The 16041-nt window shown below is 54.2% G+C and overlaps 5 protein-coding genes across 5 annotated transcripts; 3 read left to right on the top strand and 2 right to left on the bottom strand.

Annotated features, from left to right (window-relative positions):
- Positions 1-1218: 1218 nt before the first annotated feature.
- Positions 1219-3119, bottom strand: P153DRAFT_196104 (uncharacterized protein). The gene has a single exon (XM_033662460.1). It carries the CDS (start codon positions 2919-2921, stop codon positions 1590-1592), a length of 1332 nt encoding a protein of 443 aa, XP_033525861.1. The 5' UTR covers positions 2922-3119; the 3' UTR covers positions 1219-1589.
- A 662-nt stretch (positions 3120-3781) lies between these two features.
- P153DRAFT_394807 (Ssk2-type MAP kinase) lies at positions 3782-8364 on the top strand. The gene is made up of 2 exons (XM_033671342.1): positions 3782-7401; positions 7462-8364. The coding sequence occupies exons 1-2, from the start codon at positions 3837-3839 to the stop codon at positions 8001-8003; spliced, it is 4107 nt and encodes a 1368-aa protein (XP_033525860.1). The 5' UTR covers positions 3782-3836; the 3' UTR covers positions 8004-8364.
- Positions 8365-8545: 181 nt separating this feature from the next.
- Positions 8546-10143, bottom strand: P153DRAFT_365054 (mitochondrial carrier). Its single transcript, XM_033667745.1, has 7 exons — positions 10046-10143; positions 9844-9866; positions 9764-9774; positions 9683-9712; positions 9546-9629; positions 9434-9490; positions 8546-9373 (listed from the first exon to the last, which is right to left on the bottom strand). Exons 1-7 carry the CDS (start codon positions 10095-10097, stop codon positions 8722-8724), a joined length of 909 nt encoding a protein of 302 aa, XP_033525859.1. The 5' UTR covers positions 10098-10143; the 3' UTR covers positions 8546-8721.
- A 213-nt stretch (positions 10144-10356) lies between these two features.
- On the top strand, positions 10357-12453 carry P153DRAFT_196063 (uncharacterized protein). Its single transcript, XM_033662458.1, has 4 exons — positions 10357-10597; positions 10657-12198; positions 12254-12347; positions 12405-12453. The coding sequence occupies exons 1-3, from the start codon at positions 10550-10552 to the stop codon at positions 12290-12292; spliced, it is 1629 nt and encodes a 542-aa protein (XP_033525858.1). The 5' UTR covers positions 10357-10549; the 3' UTR covers positions 12293-12347; positions 12405-12453.
- On the top strand, positions 12363-14651 carry P153DRAFT_196071 (Dna2-domain-containing protein). Its single transcript, XM_033662459.1, has 3 exons — positions 12363-13161; positions 13209-14258; positions 14366-14651. The coding sequence occupies exons 1-3, from the start codon at positions 12558-12560 to the stop codon at positions 14464-14466; spliced, it is 1755 nt and encodes a 584-aa protein (XP_033525857.1). The 5' UTR covers positions 12363-12557; the 3' UTR covers positions 14467-14651.
- The last annotated feature ends 1390 nt before the right edge of the window (positions 14652-16041 follow it).

Raw genomic sequence — 16041 nt, 5'->3', positions numbered from 1 at the left:
ATTGCTAACTGTAACATAATAGATTCAGCACCATAACAACACCTACCAAGCCAATAAAGTTACCATCACCACGCCTATAAAACTATAGCGCAAGACTCACCAGTAGCTACAAAGCTCTCTGTTCTGGAGTCTTTGTAAGAAAATCTCACACATGAGGTAGCTAAAAGTGGTGGCTTACAGTGCATCTCTGAGTGAAAATAGTCTAGTTTAGTGGGATGATTGACTTGGGACAGAGTCAAACTCCAACAGAAAGATAATTTTAGAACGATATATGCGTGTCTTACACTAGAATACCACGCTGGGTAATCACCCTGCAATCTTATCAGGTAGAAGACACAGACGATAGACTGCTCTCTACACTGCTTTGTATTGTAAAGTGAGGAACAAATCAGAATGTCTCTCTATATAGAGGATTATACAATGATCATGATCTACACCCCTGCCTGAACCTACCCAAGACTCCCAAAACTAAAAGTAAGAGTCCTAATCCACCCCCCTATACCCCCCAACACCAAGAACCGTTACCCTTCTCCCGAGAAATACACAGCAAAGAAACCACAACGCAATAAAACTACTATCTCTCAACACAAACACTCATCCACACATCCCTCTTCCCAAACCCCCTTGGCCTCTCCAAGACATAAACCCCCAAGCCAAACAGCATAAAACAGCAAACCTGCACATCCTCTCAAATCAAACCCACCCACCCACCGCAGTATAAACCACACTGACGTGGTACTCTACTACTCACTGCTGAGACGTCTAGGCTGCATTCCCAGGTCCATCGAAAACAACACCAACCCCTTTAAATCCTAACACTCAGCACAAAGGCGATTAACACGCCATCTTATCTCCCCAACTCGCTATTCCTCATCCGCCCCTTAGGTTACGTTACATTACTCACGAACAGGATACTATCCATTGCCCAAACACTTCCCACCGCTAACGTAAAGTCTCATACTGATCGCTGCGCGGAATAAAGGTATGGGATGGGTAAGTAATAGATACCCGGGCTGCGTATCCGTATGCATGTATATAGAACAGCCAGTCTGCGTAGGTCTGCTTCTGTGTTACTACATATTACTGTGTACTCACACTCGCGTTAACAGGCATAGTGCGTAAAGCGATCACACTGTGTTTTCCCTGCATCACATTCGTCTGCTTGGATGCGCTGGAAACTAACAGGAAGACATGGTGGTAGTAAGGAGTTTTGAGATGGTGGATATGTGTGTGATAGTGATGTACTGTTCTTGTAGTGTATGCTGATTTGGCTTGTTATTTCAAGATAGGATGGTAGTTCTGTACGGGTGTTGGTCTAGTGTAGGATTTACTCACTGTGGGTGTAGAGTTAGTCATTCTTATTGGGATGCTGGGAGGTATGTCGAACGCATTTTATCAGAGTCTTGATTTCACCATGCCATACTGGGAAATCATGTAGTTTGGGAAGACACATTACACATACAAGCCCAAGACCAACACCCCGTACCCATACACAGAATCATGAACATAAAGCATCAAACCCCACAACACTTACTACCAAGCCAAAGAAACATACTCATCAAAATCATTACACATTAAACTACAGTACATCACATCAGCGGCCTCGCAGCATCAACCTTCATCTCAGGCAACAACCCCAATTTCGCCGTATCCGCAAACATCTCAAACACACTCTCCAGCGTATCGACAAACCCACAGAAGCCCAACCGCCTCGCCTTATTCATGGACAGCGATCCCCAATTAGCCCACACAAAGTCCGCCATGGGCGCGTCCTGCATATTACCATCGAACACATCGGCGTCGAGCTGGCCGTTGGAATTCTTCGCGAGTTCCTGCCAAGCGGCCTTATTCGCCTTGTCGGCTGCCCAGTCGGCGTACGAGAAGGTTGATTTGATGGTCAGAGGGGGCCCGTAGCCGAGAGGTGCGTCGGCGCCGCCGGCTGTAGTTTGGATCTTGAATGCTGCGTCGTCGGTGGTGAGGGGGCTGACGCCCGGTGCGCCGTACCAGCGGGCGAGCTCGTTGAAGAAGCGGTCCCAAGTCATGGCCCCGCCGTCCTGGGCGTTGAAGTCCTGGTTTGCGCACTTATCTTCTAGGATGGCCCATTCGCTCAGGAAGCCGGTGAGGCGGGCGGAGGAGTGGCAGCCTTCGGCCTGCCAGGTAGTGATGTCGGAGGGGAAGTCGAGGGGTTGTCCTTTCTGGGCTTGGACGGCGGCGTAGACGGCGAAGATGAGGAATGTGTTCATTGAGGGGTGGGCGGTTGTGCCGATGATTGCGGCGGGGCGGATCACGTTCCAGCATGTTTCTGGGTGCTCTTTGCAGAAGGCTTTTAGTGCGTCTTCTTGTGGGTAGTAGAAGTTGGGCATGAGGTGTCGGGGCTGCGGGTCGGATTCGACGACGGGTGTGCGCACACGGCCAATGTGCACTCCGTAGTTCTTGCCTCCGGTCTGGAGGAGGATGCGTTTTGGCTTGAGTCCCGCGAGGGGTAGGGAGTTGAGGAAGTTTTTGAATGGGCCTACGTTTGCCTCGACGAGCTCGTCGGCCTGGCTGGGGTCCATGGCGTTCTTGTCGGATTTGGGTGGCAGGTAGGCATAGTAGAAGACGTAGTCAGCAGAGACGTCGCCATCGCGGAGGGATTTTGCAATGTCCTCGGCAGAAGATCCAAGATCAATCGAGACGTGCTTGATGCGCGAGGCTTGCTCTTTTGTGAAAAGGGACAGTAGATTGTCAGACAACTTGCTTCTGGAGAGTGCGTAGACGGTTGACCAGCGGTCTGGAGTGTCAAGGAGCGAGCGTATTGTGTTGAAGCCTGAGATGCCCGAAGCACCACATACTATTGCTTTCAGGCCTTTGAGCGATGGATCGAAGGACGGGAGGTTGCGATAGACGCCCGACTGGCGGAGTGGTTGGTTTGCAGAGGACATGGTTGTGGGTGGTTAGATTCAAGCTGTAGTTGTAGCTGTAGTTCTGACTATAGTTGTAACTGTAGTTATCAGTTCAGCAACTGCTGAAGTCTACTTTATGTTCTGCATGCACACTTTGTGGTTACTCGGGGTGGTCGGATACGCGACGTCATGACTTGCTCGCCGATGACGAGAATCGCAAAGTTAGGTGCGATTGAGCATTTCACGCGGACTCTTACGGCGTTTCCACCCAAACTACGATTTTGCCTAGATGGACGAGTTCCTCAACACTTCCAGAAACGCATCTTGACGTGCCTCATTACGCGTCGTTGGAGACGGGCACCAAGGCGAGAGGATTAGGTCGAGGACGTGAATTTCCACATGGTCGGTTGGGCTGCTTCTGCCGTGGTCAAATCTCCTAGGGAATTTGTGCAGAGGTTGTTTGGGTAGATTCGAGGGTCAGGCGTGGGCACGGTTGCGTATTCAGGAGAGGTGAGGGCCGTGTCAGTATCGTATGCTTGCCTTTTCTGCTCATTTGAATAGTCTGAAACATATTATGGCTGGACATGCATGTCATATTGCGGACGTAAAGGCAGGAGACATTGGTTCCAGCATGGTCCCAGCGTCGTGTCATGGCATGGGCGGTGGCGACAGGCAGGGTCGAGGCTCGTGGGTGACAGGGCGGCGCCACAATGGCTCCGATTTGCAGAGGCAGCCAGAGGCAGGCGAATCAGGCGCATGGAAAACGGCATGGCTCACATGATGCAAGGCAGCGGCGCGGGAGGCTAGACGGCTGACGGCCGGCCATGTAGGTTGGACATTCCCATGCTCTCAGCAACGCAAATCGGCAAATCGAAATCGCAGTCCATCCTGGTGCGCATCCCCACTGCACCGCCACGCTGATCCCTCTCCCGCGGCGGACTGGCATACAAGACAATGGGCGAACCGGTGCGAAGCGTGCGCTTCAGTGGCAGACCCATGGCGTCGCTGCCAGAACACCCGCCGACGGCCGCGGCAGGCGTCCACACGCCGCAGCGGACGGACAGCTCGGGCTCCTCTGGCAGCGAGTTTGACCAGGATCACGACCTGCTCGGCAGCGCCGACGGGCAATATCAATTTGCGCCGCCCGCCTCTGGCAGCGCCCTCGACGACGTGCCTCCCCTCAGCAGCGCGCCCTACACCTCCAGGACCACCGCGGGCCCGACTCGCTCAGTGCGCGCTCCCCACAGCATCATGACGGACCTGCCGCCCGCCGCCCACGCCAACGGCCTCAGCGCTGGCTCGACGGCCTCTGCCTCGGTCTCGGCCACGCGCCCCCAGGCCCTGCGCACGCCGTCCAACGCCTACGCGCCCGCCCGCCGCCCGCAGCAGTTCTCGCTCAACTCGACGGCCGCCCGCCACCGCAACTCATCCGCCACGCGCGCCCGCCGCAACCCCAACGCCGACTACCGCGCCCAGGAAAAGGCGTACGTGCAGCGCATCCGCCAGGAGAACGAGCAGGACGACTTCTTCGACCCGCCGCTGCGCACCCCCAGCCTCGGCTACACGACCGACTCGGAGACGGACGAGGAGTCGCCCTCGACGGCCGACTATGGCGAGAACGACCCCTACGACCAGGAGACGCTGCTGTCGTACGGCAACGAGGACATGCAGCCGTCGATTGAGGAGCTGAAGATCCCCGCCAACCGCGAGCGCCTCGAGTGGCACTCGATGCTGGCCAACGTGCTGACGGGCGACGTGGTCAAGCAGGAGAAGAAGCGCCTGATCGGCAGCACCGAGACGCAGGGCGACAGCACCATGAAGGCCGAGATCTGGATGGGCATCCGCGCCAAGGTGTGCGGCCGCTCGCTGCAGGCCCAGCGCCGCCTCGTCGACGACGCCCGCGGCCGCACCCGCGCCCACCTCGAGAGCATCGTGTCCTTCGAGGTCGAGGGCGCCGCCGAGGCCGGCCAGACGGCCGCCCAGCAGGTCGAGGACATTGTCAAGAAGATCGAGAAGATCGAGGGCGCCTACCCCACCCGCCAGGCCCTCGAGGCCGCCTACCCGCGCGCCGCCTCGCAGCCCTACAAGGACGCCTGCGACGCCGTCATCGCCTGGCACAACACCATCGCCCTCATCAGCACCGAGATGTCCGTCCTGCGCAAGTGGGTCGGCAACGAGGAGCTCGACTTCACCAAGCCGCGCCCGCGCTCCTCGCAGGACCACCACCTCACCGACGAGTCTTCGTTTATCGACCGCATTCTCAAGGAGGACGGCCTCAAGTCGCTGCAGGGCGACACCAACCTGCTCATCCCCCTGGAAAAGGTCATCCAGAAGGCCAAGACGACGCTGATCGCCAACGCCGAGGGCTTCGCCGACCGCCACCTCCCGCCCTACATCGAGGAGCTGCTCACTCTCATCAATTTCCCCTCGCGTCTGCTGCAGGAGATCATCAAAGTGCGACTCTCCTACGCCAAGAAGATCAAGGACCCATCCCAGCAGGGCGTCATGATGGCCGAGCAGATGATTGTGCAGTTCCAGATCCTGCTCAGAATGGCCGGTCAGGTCAAGGAAAGCTACCTCGTCATCTCGCGGCCCGAGCCAGGCTGGGACCTGCCTCCGTGCATCGAAGAGAACTTCGACCTGGTCGTGCTGGACGCGCTCAAGTTCTACTTCAAGATGCTCAACTGGAAGCTGGCCGCAAACAAGAACACCTTCAAGGAGGCTGAAATCCTCGAGCAAGAGTGGGACTTCTGCAACAAGCTCGGCAGGCAGCTCCAGGGCGGCGACGTCGAGACAGCGGAGCAGTTTAGTATTCTCACGTCAAAGTCACTCACCCGCCTCAGCGCCCATTTCGAGCGAGAGCTGCAGCGTCGGCCAGACGAGCTCACGGGCTCGGAGATGGAGAAACGGTACAAGCAAATACTCGACTCTGTACGTGTCCGGCAACGTAAGCTCTTCCGTTTCTCGAGGATCTTGACGACACGGTTTGAGAACTGCACCGAATACAACATCAACCACATCGACTTGGACATGGAGCAACTGGGCGATCTATACGAAGCCTTGGTCGTTACTGGCCACTTCCTCGTTGAAACCACTGGTGGCAACAACACAGGAGTATATGTCATTGCGTCGCCGGTTCTGATAGATCGGCCCAAGGACATCCAGTCTCTTCTCACTACCTGCTATCATACAGAGGAGGGCCCAGAAGACCCTTCCAACCCCTATGTCTTGATTCTCAGGCCAGAAGAGCCTCTCTACTGGTCTGGACAGAGCCTGTCAGCCGACATTCACGAACCACACTTGGACCTGAAACCTGGAAGACTACGTCTGGTTGCGGATGGCTCGCAGCAGCGACTCGCTAATGCTAACCTGTCTTTCTCGCAAGCCATTGGCTTCGAGTTGAACACCCTGATCGACCAGAGAGCCAACCTGCCCAGAGTCAACCAGGAGTTGCAAAAGATCAAGAAGACGGCATACAAACTCTCCAACACCATCATGGACAGCGTCGAGATTGTCCGCAAGCAGACCACTGGTCTCGACTGCCAGGATCTCATCCAGACTTGTTTCGCCTTCGCCACAGAATTCGGTCAACGTTCCGTGCTCTACATGGACTACAACCGTCGTGCGATGAACAACATCAAACTGACCAGACTGGCTCTCGATTGGGTCAGCTTCATCTGTGATGACTGCATCGCGTCGGACCGCAAAACCTTTCGATGGGCTGTCGTGGCACTCGAGTTTGCAATGATGATGACTCGCGGTCAGAACATTCTGTCTATAAGCGATGAGGAGTACGCTCAGCTACGGATGAAGGTCGGTGGTTGCATGTCGCTCCTCATATCACATTTTGATATCATGGGCGCAAGGTCCACGATCGCTGCTCAGGCCGAGCGACAGCGTTTGAACGCCATTGCTGGGAAGAACTCGCTGGACCCCACAAACTCAAAGGACGACGACGAGGCGATTGAATTGACGCAGATGCAGTGGGTGCAGAGACTGGATGAAATCGACATGTTCAGGAAAGACAAGGAGGCTGAGCGTCAGGCTCTGGGTAGGGTGCTCGAGGACTCTAATGAAGCCGATCGAGCACTCACCTACCTGTCTTCCTCGGCTACCAACGTCACCCTGCGATGGCAGCAGGGTCAGTTCGTCGGTGGCGGTACTTTCGGATCCGTGTACGCCGCCATGAACCTGGATTCCAACCACCTCATGGCTGTCAAGGAGATCCGTCTCCAGGACCCTCAACTGATTCCCACCATCGTCGCTCAGATCAGAGACGAAATGGGCGTTCTCCAAGTCCTCGACCACCCGAACATCGTCTCGTACTACGGCATCGAACCGCACAGAGACAAGGTATACATTTTCATGGAATACTGCTCCGGCGGCTCTCTAGCCGGCCTGCTAGAACACGGCCGCATCGAAGACGAAACAGTCATCATGGTCTACGCATTGCAGATGTTGGAGGGTCTCGCCTACCTCCACGACGCAGGAGTCGTGCACCGCGACATCAAGCCTGAAAGTAAGCCACACCCCTAACCTCCCATCATCACCCTTACCTCCGGCTAACACACCCCACCAGACATCCTCCTCGACCACAACGGCGTAATCAAATACGTCGACTTCGGCGCCGCAAAGCTCATCGCGCGCCAAGGCCGCACCCTCGCCGCCGAGCACAACGCCACCCGCCAAGGCCGCCAGGGCTCCATGACCGGCACGCCCATGTACATGTCCCCGGAGGTAATCCGCGGCGGCTCCACCGGCCGCCACGGCGCAGTCGACATCTGGTCGCTCGGGTGCGTCATCCTAGAGATGGCCACCGGCCGCCGCCCATGGGCTAGCATGGACAACGAGTGGGCTATCATGTACCACATCGCGCAGGGCGACCCGCCGCAGCTCCCCACGAAAGACCAGCTCAGCGATACGGGCATCGACTTTTTGAAAAAGTGCTTTGAGCGTGACCCCGCGCGCAGGGCGAGCGCGGTTGAACTGCTGCAGCATGAGTGGATTATGACGCTGCGCGCGCAGCTTAGTCTTGAGCCGCAGCCGCAGACGCCGAGCTCGGAGTCGAGTGGGGGTGGGAATACGCCGTTGAGTAGTCGGACGAATTCTACGTATGCGTAGTGTGTTGTGGTTGTGGTGGTGATGGTTGGTTTGGTTGGTTTGGTTGGCGTCTTACTTCTCCCTGTTCTTTAGATTGTATACCCCCTCTCTCCCTTATCCTATCATATCCTATCCTATCCATTCATATGTACATGTCGACCCACCTCACTCTTGTCTTGGAAACCAACACCAACCTACCTCTTCTCTACCCCCTTCCACCCTTTCATCCCTTTCTAGTTTTTCCCACGGATATTCGTCTACGCACACGGTGCATCAGCGAAGGAGTTATTTGGTTGGCCGTCTTGAAATTTCCCCCTCATCTTTGTTTAGTCTAGTCTAGTCTTGTTTTTTTCAAGTTTTTTGTGCTTGTCACTTGTCGGGGAGTTTGCTTTGGTTTTTTGCGCAATGGGGAGGGAAAACCGGGTATATATATGCACATGTATGTATGTATATATATATATATATGTCGTGGGTAATAAGCACCATTTACCTTCCTACCTTTCTGGTTCTGCACGTCTTTGGTCTTTTGTGATGTGGGGGTGCTTAGGGTCATGTCATGTGGCGTGATGCCATATGGAAAGAGCGCAAGTTTTCATCAGAGACTGAATATTCATATAACACCCTGAAATCATATGAAGGATGCTATCTATGCCAGCTCAACGCGTAGAACGAAGCAAACGTAGCAAAATACAGACTACATGCTAATCTTGACTCGTTGAAGCTACCTACTGCCAACCACTCATTGCCCGTCGCGCATCTTGCGGAAAAAGTCCATGACGCCCGTGTAGACGACGAGCAGGATACCACCTCCGGGACCCAGTCTCAGCACCTTGGGAGTGAAGCCCTTGTACAGAGCGCCGAAACCTTCCTCCCTCGCGACGGTGCCGAGAGCAGGCCATGCCCAGTTGTACTTGGGCACTGTGCCGGCGATCTTTGGCGAGTTCTGGATGCGCGACTTGACCACGTCCATGGGCGTGTTGATGATGGTACCGACGGTTCCTCCGACAGCGCCAGAAATCAAGTCGTTTGTGACTTGGCCCTTCTTTGTGGTGGCGGCGGGGATGAGGGCGCGGACCTGGAAAATGCAGCCAAAGTATCCTGCGTTCCACAGGATGTGGCGCCACATTGTTGACTCGAGACCCTGGTAGAGGGTGAGGGGACCTTCTTGCTTCACAATCTTGGTCACGCAGTCGACCATGCCGTTGTACTTGTGCGATTGCGCCTTGTCTTGTAACCGGATCTTGACGAGTTCAAAGGGGACGACGACGAAAGCTTCGGTCGCTCCGGCGGTCGCGCCAGTGAGAATGGAGAGCGACTGGTTCATCTTGGACTGCCCGAACAGGTTGCGGTAGAAGGCGCCCCATGAGTCGTTTGCTGCAAATTTGGTGGCCCTGAGTTGTGTCAGGGACAGATCACGTTAGAAACGACGGCTTCGAAAATTGATCGCGTACCTCTTGGGAGCCTCCATCAAAATGGGCGCGGAGATACCGCGGTACAGCCTTGAAGATCTGCTTGACGTCAGTCCTGCTTGAAGCCTCAAATGTTGCATGCGGTCAGGCGTACCCTTCATGCTTGATAATCTTCCTGAAGCAGTCGACCATGCCATTGTAGGCTTCTTCACCGACCTCCTTTCCGGTTTGAAGTTGTCTATATACGTTTAGATGCGGTCATCATAAGGTTGGCAGCGAGCGATCCCTTACACTCGAGTCTTGACAACGTCCAGCGGGTACCTGTGATGATACGTCAGCAATTACACACCAAAGATTGTGTCCAACACTCACATGAGCAGAATCTGTGCGCACATGCTCCATTAGCATTGCCAGGTTCCACATGCGTTCCATTGCCGATTGCGCGCACTCACTTCTGACACACCAGCCACGGCACCTGGGTACTGTCAGCAACTGCTTCACGTGTTTGGAAGCTCAGGTAGCCGGTATTGGTGCGCTCTGGACAGTCGTCACACGGCCACATGCCGCATTGCTTGTTCTGTCGAGGCACCAAATGTTCACGGCTACCCGCCGTATCGGAGCTGTGCGGTCTCCCGCAATTGGACTGAGACTCACCAGCCGCAAATTGGTAGATGAAAGGCAGGGGCTTCGCTTCGGGGGCCGACATGTTTGCGGTTGTGACGGAGGGAGGGAATCAAGGACGGAGGGGGATGTTGGGGAAAAGAAAGACTGAGGTGGTATCTGTTGAGTGCGCGGATTGACCGCTGGCGTAGACTAATAATCTGGGGAAGCAGCGTGGGATGTGGCTGCCCCAAGCTCTCTCTCGGCCTCCGATAACGTCCAGCAACATCCTTTTGGCCGCTTTGCTTTACGGCTCCCCGGAGAACTCTGCCAAGTACGTCAACGCTGTTCAGGTGGTGCTGATGCCCCCAAGTTATACCAGCCATGTGGCTGACTCGAGTCAGCTCCCAAACGTCCAAAGTGCGGCATGTCTCGCCGATGTCGCTTACGTGATGGCATGTGTTTGACTGGTATGCACTGACCGGCACGGCACCTGATGACCGCGACGCGTCTCGTTCGCGTCAGCCAACCCCAGCCGTTCCTAGCTCGCCTTTTCCTATGGCGACTCGTCAGAAGTCTTTCTTTGACCAGAGCACGAAGCCAAAGGTGGGCCTTGCAACTAATACCAGTATTTTCCACATCGCATACTCACTTTCTCTCCTCAGCAATTTAGAGGCCAATGGCACCGCCCAGGCAATCTCCCCCGCCACCATAGCCACCCTGCACCTCCCGCGCGACACATCGTGACCGGCCCGCCCATAATGCCTTCAACACAAACACGCTCGAAGCTCAAGGCTTTCCAATTCATCGAGGGCGCGCCTTCCGTCCGGACTGCGAGGGAACGTGAGGCTGAAAAAGAGAACCTACCTGCACTTGAAAAGGCATCCAAGGCAAAAGAGACACCGAAGACGTCCAAGACCGTAAAGGAAGCTGGAAAGCCTTTCGAAACGCCCAACCCGCCAACGACAAAAACCTGCCCACCTCCCTCGACGCCAAATATGCGGCTACCACTCGCGGATCTGGTCGGGAACATCGACGATTCATCCAGACACGCCGTTGAAGATGTCGTCTCCCCGGAAGAGCAATTATCTTGGCGAGGATCCCAACCAGTCAACACACCTCTACCTCGGAAGACCAACAAACGCGCGCGGAGTTCGTCACCAGTAGGGCCGTCGCAGGATGATCTCAGGCTGGACTCAGCGAAGCGAGAGCTCACAACGCCCCAGGCAGACCCGGCCATGGAACTATGGTCCCGATACACAAGTAACAAGGGAACGCCAAGCGCGATCAAAAGCGTCGCCTTCGCACACCTCATCAACGAGGCATCACCTCGGTCTACTGTTGCTGCTGGCAGTGTCAATGGGCTGAGGCGTTGGGCGAGTTGTGGTACCGAGTTTCCTGCTTCGACCAGGAAAAGGAGGAGAACCCACGCCGTATTTCAAGGCGACAAGGAAGCCAGCGAGGACGTGTTCGCGGCTGCGCCAAGCTCAGACGGCGATGCCTACGGGCAACCAACGAAGCCAAATCTCGCCAGCATGGTCCAACGAATGAGGGAATGCGTAAAATCTAAACCGTCGCCAATACCATCAAGTTCCACACCATTACCTGAAACAACAGATCCCCATCAACCCTCGTCCGGCTCCCCTCTGCAACGGCGCGCACGCGAGCAGGACGACGAAATTTCGGAGACCCTACAGGTTGAGATTGAGGATTTGGAGGAGCAAGAACTTTTGGTCGAGGAGGAAGACTTTGTGGAAATTGAGGAACAACGCGGGTCGTCAGATGAATTTGGCGACGACGACTTCGATACAGACATGGTTGAGGCTCTCGACACGTCGCCAAGTGAGGTTGAACCATCTGCACACCCCAAAACTCATTCCACGATACCGACAGAGCCTATATACCCGCCTCCGCAACATCCACCTCACGAGACGCCTCTGAACGATCTGGAAAGTGAAGACGAGTTTGGTTTGGACGACGAGGATGATGCAGACTTGACGCATGTGGCATCATTGTTTGATGATAGACCTATCGATTCTCCTTTCGAGAACCAGGCACAGGCTGGGACTGATGCTGCTGCGAGTAATGCGGCACCACCGCCGGTTATAAGTTTGGTGGATGATGACTCTGATGATTTCGGTGACGACATAGGCGACGATGAATTTGCTGCAGCAGAAGTAGCAGCGACACAGACACCAACAACAACTGTATGTAGCATGGACGTTCATGGATTTTTATGAAATGAAGCTAAATTTTCAAGAGTCAACAGGATATCAGAGCCATTCAACGTTATCTCGTTAAGCGGGTGGACGAAGGGTCTTACACCACGGATCGTGGTTATCAGTTTCCTGAGAAAGTGCGCACCTTCACTACGCCCCCCATTTCCTGACCCGCAGTAGCTGACACTAATCAGATTTTGCTACTTGAAGAAGAGAAGACGAAGCTCTTCAAAGCCATCACTTTACGACAAGCTTGGTATGATACGCCCTGTACTCCGGGCTCCTTTGTCCACGTTATCGGAGAGTTTTCATCTACTGGACAATGTATCGTTGATGACCAACACAATATGTTAATCTTGCATCCGGACCATCTGATCTCAGCAACTGTCGTTGCTGACTCATTTGGATGTCTACGCAGAGCGGTGCTCCAGGACCGCGTCAAGGCGACTAGCAAGGCCAATTCACCAATGCTTTACGGAACACTCCTCCACGAACTCTTCCAAGAAGCCCTCAAAGTGAACAAATGGGATTCGGCATTCCTTCTAGAAACCATCGATAAGCTTTTGCCCAGTAAGTTCGAGACTATACTCGAAATTAACTCAACTTGCGAGGCGATCAAGGAACATATGAGCAGTAAATTGCCTGAGCTGCAAGCTTGGGCCAAGGTATTTGTTCGTGCAGAGCCTCGATCTGATGCTGTCGTTCGAGAGCGAAACGGGCGACAGGCGACTATGAGTATCAACAAACTTCTTGAAGTGGAAGAGCATGTTTGGTCACCTATGTATGGCTTGAAAGGAAACATTGACGCCACGGTTCAAGTCACGATGCAGGATGATCTAGGTGAACGTACTTTGACCGTTCCGTTTGAGGTGAAGACGGGTAAGAATTCATCCAACGCTGCGCATGTAGCGCAGACAGCTTTGTATAATTTGCTTTTGTCCAATCGATATGGTAAGCGCTCCTTTCTATTGGCTTGTTTCATTGGCTAAATTGTGTAGATGTTGAGATTGCATACGGTATCTTGTATTACCTTGAAACCTCCGACATCAGTCGTATTCCTGCTATTCGTAACGACATTATCCATATGATCATCAAGCGTAATGAGCTGGCCTGTTACGTGCGAGATCGCATCGAGTTGCCGCCAATGCTAAAGGAAGATTTCAAGTGTGGAAATTGCTATGCTCAAGAGTCATGTTTCTTATATAACAAGCTGGTCGAAGGTGGTGACGGCGAGTTGTTGAACAAGAAGGCTAAGGAGCGTTACGACGAGCTCGTAAAGCCACTCAAACCCTCAGACCAGGAGTTTATGAAGAAGTGGGACATGCTTCTAACCAAAGAGGAGTCCGATATGATGAAGTTCAGACGAGAGTTGTGGACTATGCTTAGCACCGAGCGCGAGAAACTGGGTCGATGTTTCTCGAACGTGATCTTAGAGCCCGGGTCTGGACACGAGGAGCAGAACGGCCAGAAGATCAACCGTTACAGTTACACTTTCACTAAGCAACGACCAAAGCCTGGATTCTCATTCACGGAGTCTCAACTTATCGTCGGAGAACCGATCGTTGTTTCAGACGAGCAAGGTCACTTTGCACTTGCGAATGGGTATGTCACAAACGTCAGGAAGCGTCGCATCACCGTGGCTGTTGACAGACGGTTGCACAACTCTCGTACAAAGCTTCCTGGTTTCAACTCGCAGAGCAACCAGACATTCACCGGCATCATGGAGGTCACCAAAGAGGGCCAAACTATTCCAAAGTACGAATTTGACGAAGAGCCTGTGCTGTACCGATTGGATAAAGACGAGTTCAGCAACGGCATGGCGGCAGCTCGCAACAACCTTATCCAGATCATGGATGATAGTGTTTTCAAAGCTCGGGACTTGCGCGCGTTGATAGTCGACGGTAGAGCTCCGGTGTTCAACCCTGTCGCGGCTGCCGCTGTCATTCCCCAATCGTCACAGATGTCCATGAACTCCGACCAAAAGGCTGCCATCTCCAAGGTCATGTCTGCGAAAGACTACGCTCTTGTGTTAGGCATGCCGGGAACAGGTAAGACAACTACTATCGCACATATCATCCGGACTCTTGTTGCCAAGGGGAAGAGTGTCCTGCTCACATCATATACACACACTGCTGTTGACAACATTCTACTCAAGATTCGGAACGACAAAATCGGCATCCTACGTCTCGGAGCTTCGACCAAGATTCACCGCGAAGTCAGAGAATTCGCAACTTTGGCTGCAGAGCCAAAAGATAGTCTTGAAGAACTGGAGAGGTCGTGGATGGAGCCGCCAGTTGTGGCTACCACTTGCCTGACCATCAACCACCCGTTGTTCAACCGCCGAGTCTTCGACTACTGCATTGTTGACGAGGCTTCTCAGATCACGCTGCCGGTCTGTCTCGGTCCGATTCGAATGGCTAAAAAGTTCATCTTGGTGGGTGATCACTACCAGCTACCACCCTTGGTGCAGAACAAGGAGGCAATGGAGGGTGGTCTAGACGTCTCGCTCTTCAAGCTTCTTTGCGAAGCTCACCCTCAAGCAGTCGTCAGCTTGGAACACCAGTACCGCATGTGCGCCGACATCATGCTCTTGTCAAACACGTTCATCTATTCTGGCCGCCTAAAATGTGGCACCTCCGGCGTCGCATCACGCAAACTCACACACCCCAAACCTGCTGGTCTTCTCACGCACCACCACAAACAACATCACTTCCGATCCAGCGCAGCGCCCACATGTGCCGGCCCAGAATCCTCCAACTGTTGGCTCTCCCGTACACTATCGCCCGAATTCCCTGTAGTCTTCATCAACACGGATCTTATCTCGGCAAATCTAGAAGCTCAGTCCGGATCCCGTATCACAAACACGCTCGAAGCGCGTCTCGTTACTCAACTTACAATCTCCCTCCTCGGTGTTGGTGTCCCCGCGGATGAAATCGGCATCATCGCCTTTTACCGCTCGCAACTCGCGCTCCTGCGTACAAGTCTTGCTACCGCATACACGCAAACCCAGTCCTCGGAGCTCGCTGCGCCGGTGGGCGGCCCGGGGTCTGCAGGCGTGGAACTCCACACTGCAGACAAGTTTCAAGGGAGAGACAAGGAGGTTGTCATTGTGTCTTGTGTACGGAGCAACGAGAATGGGACTGTAGGCGATTTGCTCAAGGATCGACGGAGAGTGAACGTGGCGCTTACGCGGGCGAGAAGCAAGCTCGTAATTCTGGGCAGTGAGAAGACGCTCTCGAGTAACGAGCTACTGCGCGACATGGTGGCTTTGTGTCGTGAGAAGAACTGGGTTCTCGATTTGAACATGGAGATGGTGGATAGCCATGCATTTGACGAAGGTGTGACGCAGACGGGGAAGACGCCGTCGCGACCTGTGTTTTCTGGGAAGATCCCGAGCCCCGTGGAAAGTCCGTGTAAGAAGCGGAAAGCGCTGGGTGATATTACGACTGGCGGTTTCAACATGAGCCCGAAGAAGAGAATGCCTGGCATGTGTAGTCCCGAAAGTGCGAAGACGGGCAGAAAAGTCCCGCAGAAGACGTTCAGGGCTGGGAAGAGGGGAGTGCTTGATGGCAGGCCGGTGTTGAGAGATATTTATAATGGGATGATGTGAAGGGTGTTTGTCGTTATTGGCTGGAATGGTAGATTTATGGATCGAGTTGACTTTGTCTGGGCATGGTTTAGGATAGTTCAGGGCGCAGTATTGGAATAGCTTAGCGTAGCCTTGCGTGGTGGGATGAATAGGTTTGGGTCCCATATCGGTAGTCTAGACTATGATCTGGAGGGTTCGGTACGCTGCGTGCAGGGTGAGAGTTAGATAGACTTGTATGAAAT

Source organism: Dothidotthia symphoricarpi, assembly GCF_010015815.1.
Source record: "Dothidotthia symphoricarpi CBS 119687 unplaced genomic scaffold P153scaffold_6, whole genome shotgun sequence".
NCBI lineage: Eukaryota > Fungi > Ascomycota > Dothideomycetes > Pleosporales > Dothidotthiaceae > Dothidotthia > Dothidotthia symphoricarpi.
The sequence above is the reverse complement of the archived record's forward strand: the minus strand, read 5'-3'. Positions and strand labels throughout refer to the sequence as shown.

Excerpts from the sequence above, each read along its gene's own strand:
- P153DRAFT_365054 (XM_033667745.1), bottom strand. The coding sequence starts at position 10,097 with ATGTCGGCCCCCGAAGCGAAGCCCCTGCCTTTCATCTACCAATTTGCG. Across the intron at positions 9,867-10,045 it reads CATCTACCAATTTGCGGCTG|GTGCCGTGGCTGGTGTGTCA; the intron begins GTGAGTCTCAGT and ends GACAGTACCCAG. Across the intron at positions 9,491-9,545 it reads AAGATTATCAAGCATGAAGG|ATCTTCAAGGCTGTACCGCG; the intron begins GTACGCCTGACC and ends GACGTCAAGCAG.
- P153DRAFT_196063 (XM_033662458.1), top strand. The coding sequence starts at position 10,550 with ATGGCGACTCGTCAGAAGTCTTTCTTTGACCAGAGCACGAAGCCAAAG. Across the intron at positions 10,598-10,656 it reads ACCAGAGCACGAAGCCAAAG|CAATTTAGAGGCCAATGGCA; the intron begins GTGGGCCTTGCA and ends TTCTCTCCTCAG. Across the intron at positions 12,199-12,253 it reads CACAGACACCAACAACAACT|TCAACAGGATATCAGAGCCA; the intron begins GTATGTAGCATG and ends AATTTTCAAGAG.
- P153DRAFT_196104 (XM_033662460.1), bottom strand. The coding sequence starts at position 2,921 with ATGTCCTCTGCAAACCAACCACTCCGCCAGTCGGGCGTCTATCGCAAC.
- P153DRAFT_394807 (XM_033671342.1), top strand. The coding sequence starts at position 3,837 with ATGGGCGAACCGGTGCGAAGCGTGCGCTTCAGTGGCAGACCCATGGCG. Across the intron at positions 7,402-7,461 it reads CCGCGACATCAAGCCTGAAA|ACATCCTCCTCGACCACAAC; the intron begins GTAAGCCACACC and ends ACACCCCACCAG.
- P153DRAFT_196071 (XM_033662459.1), top strand. The coding sequence starts at position 12,558 with ATGTTAATCTTGCATCCGGACCATCTGATCTCAGCAACTGTCGTTGCT. Across the intron at positions 13,162-13,208 it reads GCTTTTGTCCAATCGATATG|ATGTTGAGATTGCATACGGT; the intron begins GTAAGCGCTCCT and ends TAAATTGTGTAG. Across the intron at positions 14,259-14,365 it reads GTTAGGCATGCCGGGAACAG|ATTCGGAACGACAAAATCGG; the intron begins GTAAGACAACTA and ends ATTCTACTCAAG.